This window comes from Aureococcus anophagefferens (assembly GCF_000186865.1).
Source record: "Aureococcus anophagefferens unplaced genomic scaffold AURANscaffold_1954, whole genome shotgun sequence".
NCBI lineage: Eukaryota > Pelagophyceae > Pelagomonadales > Pelagomonadaceae > Aureococcus > Aureococcus anophagefferens.
In genome coordinates this window covers 1-1,121 of record NW_008706602.1, presented here as the reverse complement: position 1 = coordinate 1,121, position 1,121 = coordinate 1, and the positions used below count along the sequence as shown (strand labels likewise).

Here is a 1,121-nt window from a genome sequence, read left to right as displayed (position 1 = left end):
CGAGCTCGAGAGGTTCGAAGTTTTTGCCGGAAGGGCGTTCCACTGGTTGTTTCCGGCACAGCGCGATGCGGTGGCTCCGGTCGTTCGCCAAGGAGCTCGTGCCGAAGAGCACGAAGCTGAGGGCGTAGATGGACCATTTCAGGGGCCGCTCGCGGCGCTGGACCCAGCGGTAGGCCGCGGACCGCGACGTGAGCCGCCACGTCATCGCCATCGCGTCCGCGAGAAGCGCGGCCTGGCGGACGACGGCGCCGACGCGCGCGGCGACCGTGAGGCCCCGGTGCTCCTCGACGAGGGCGCGCACGAGCTCGTCGCCGCCGCCGCCGGCGTAGGGCGGCGCCGTGTAGACGACGACGCGGCAGCCCCCGCGGAACGACACCTCGGACGTGAGCCTGCGCGGAACTCAAATCTTCGACCAGACTTCAATGTGAGCGTAATCGAACGTTTCGACGCGAGCTCTTCGGCTCCGCTTCGAGAACTCGACGAGAGCACTCGATCCGTCCAAAAATCAGCCGAATCGACTTCGATGTGACCGAGCTCGAGAAGTTCAAAGCTTGGTCGGGACGTCCCAAACCAGCGGTTGATTTCCACACGGACGTGAGCAGGCTCGACCGGAGGCTCGCCAGCGCGCGCTGCCGCGCGCGGCGCTCGCCGCGGTCCTTCGGCGGCGCGAGCAGCGCCGTGCTCAGCGTGCACTCGCCCCGCACGACGAGCCGGATGCTGAAGAGCTCCTGGACCTACCGAACGCGCCGGTCGCGACGTTTCCCGGCCGACCGCTCTCGAACGTCGTCGCGGCCGCGGGACGCCGTCCCGCGCCGCTTTGGCGAGGAGCGCGGGCGACACGAGGAGCGGCGCGTCGACGGCCGCGCGCCGCGCGTTCTCGACGCGGGCCTCGCGGAGCTCGAGCGCGACCCGGTCCAGCGCGGGCCGGAGCTCCGCGTGGCCGACGATGGCGCCCCGGAGGTCGTCGCCCGCGCCCTCGAGCGCGCAGACGAGCGCGGTGAGGCACTTGATCTTCAGGAGCGCGAGGTTCGCGGCCGCGGCGACGGCCGCGGCGTCGCCGGAGCGGAAGACGCGGCCGTCGTCGAGGGCCGCCGCGGCGCCCATGTGGAGGTCCAGGGCAG

The 1,121-nt window shown here is 71.5% G+C and overlaps 1 protein-coding gene across 1 annotated transcript; it reads right to left on the bottom strand.

The window, feature by feature from the left end:
- Positions 1-43: 43 nt before the first annotated feature.
- Positions 44-1,104, bottom strand: AURANDRAFT_69482 (hypothetical protein; the record flags this gene model as incomplete). Its single annotated transcript, XM_009045252.1, has 3 exons — positions 44-389; positions 595-734; positions 802-1,104. Coding segments are annotated over 3 exons (789 nt in total), but the record flags the coding sequence as incomplete, so codon positions are not given.
- Positions 1,105-1,121: the final 17 nt, after the last annotated feature.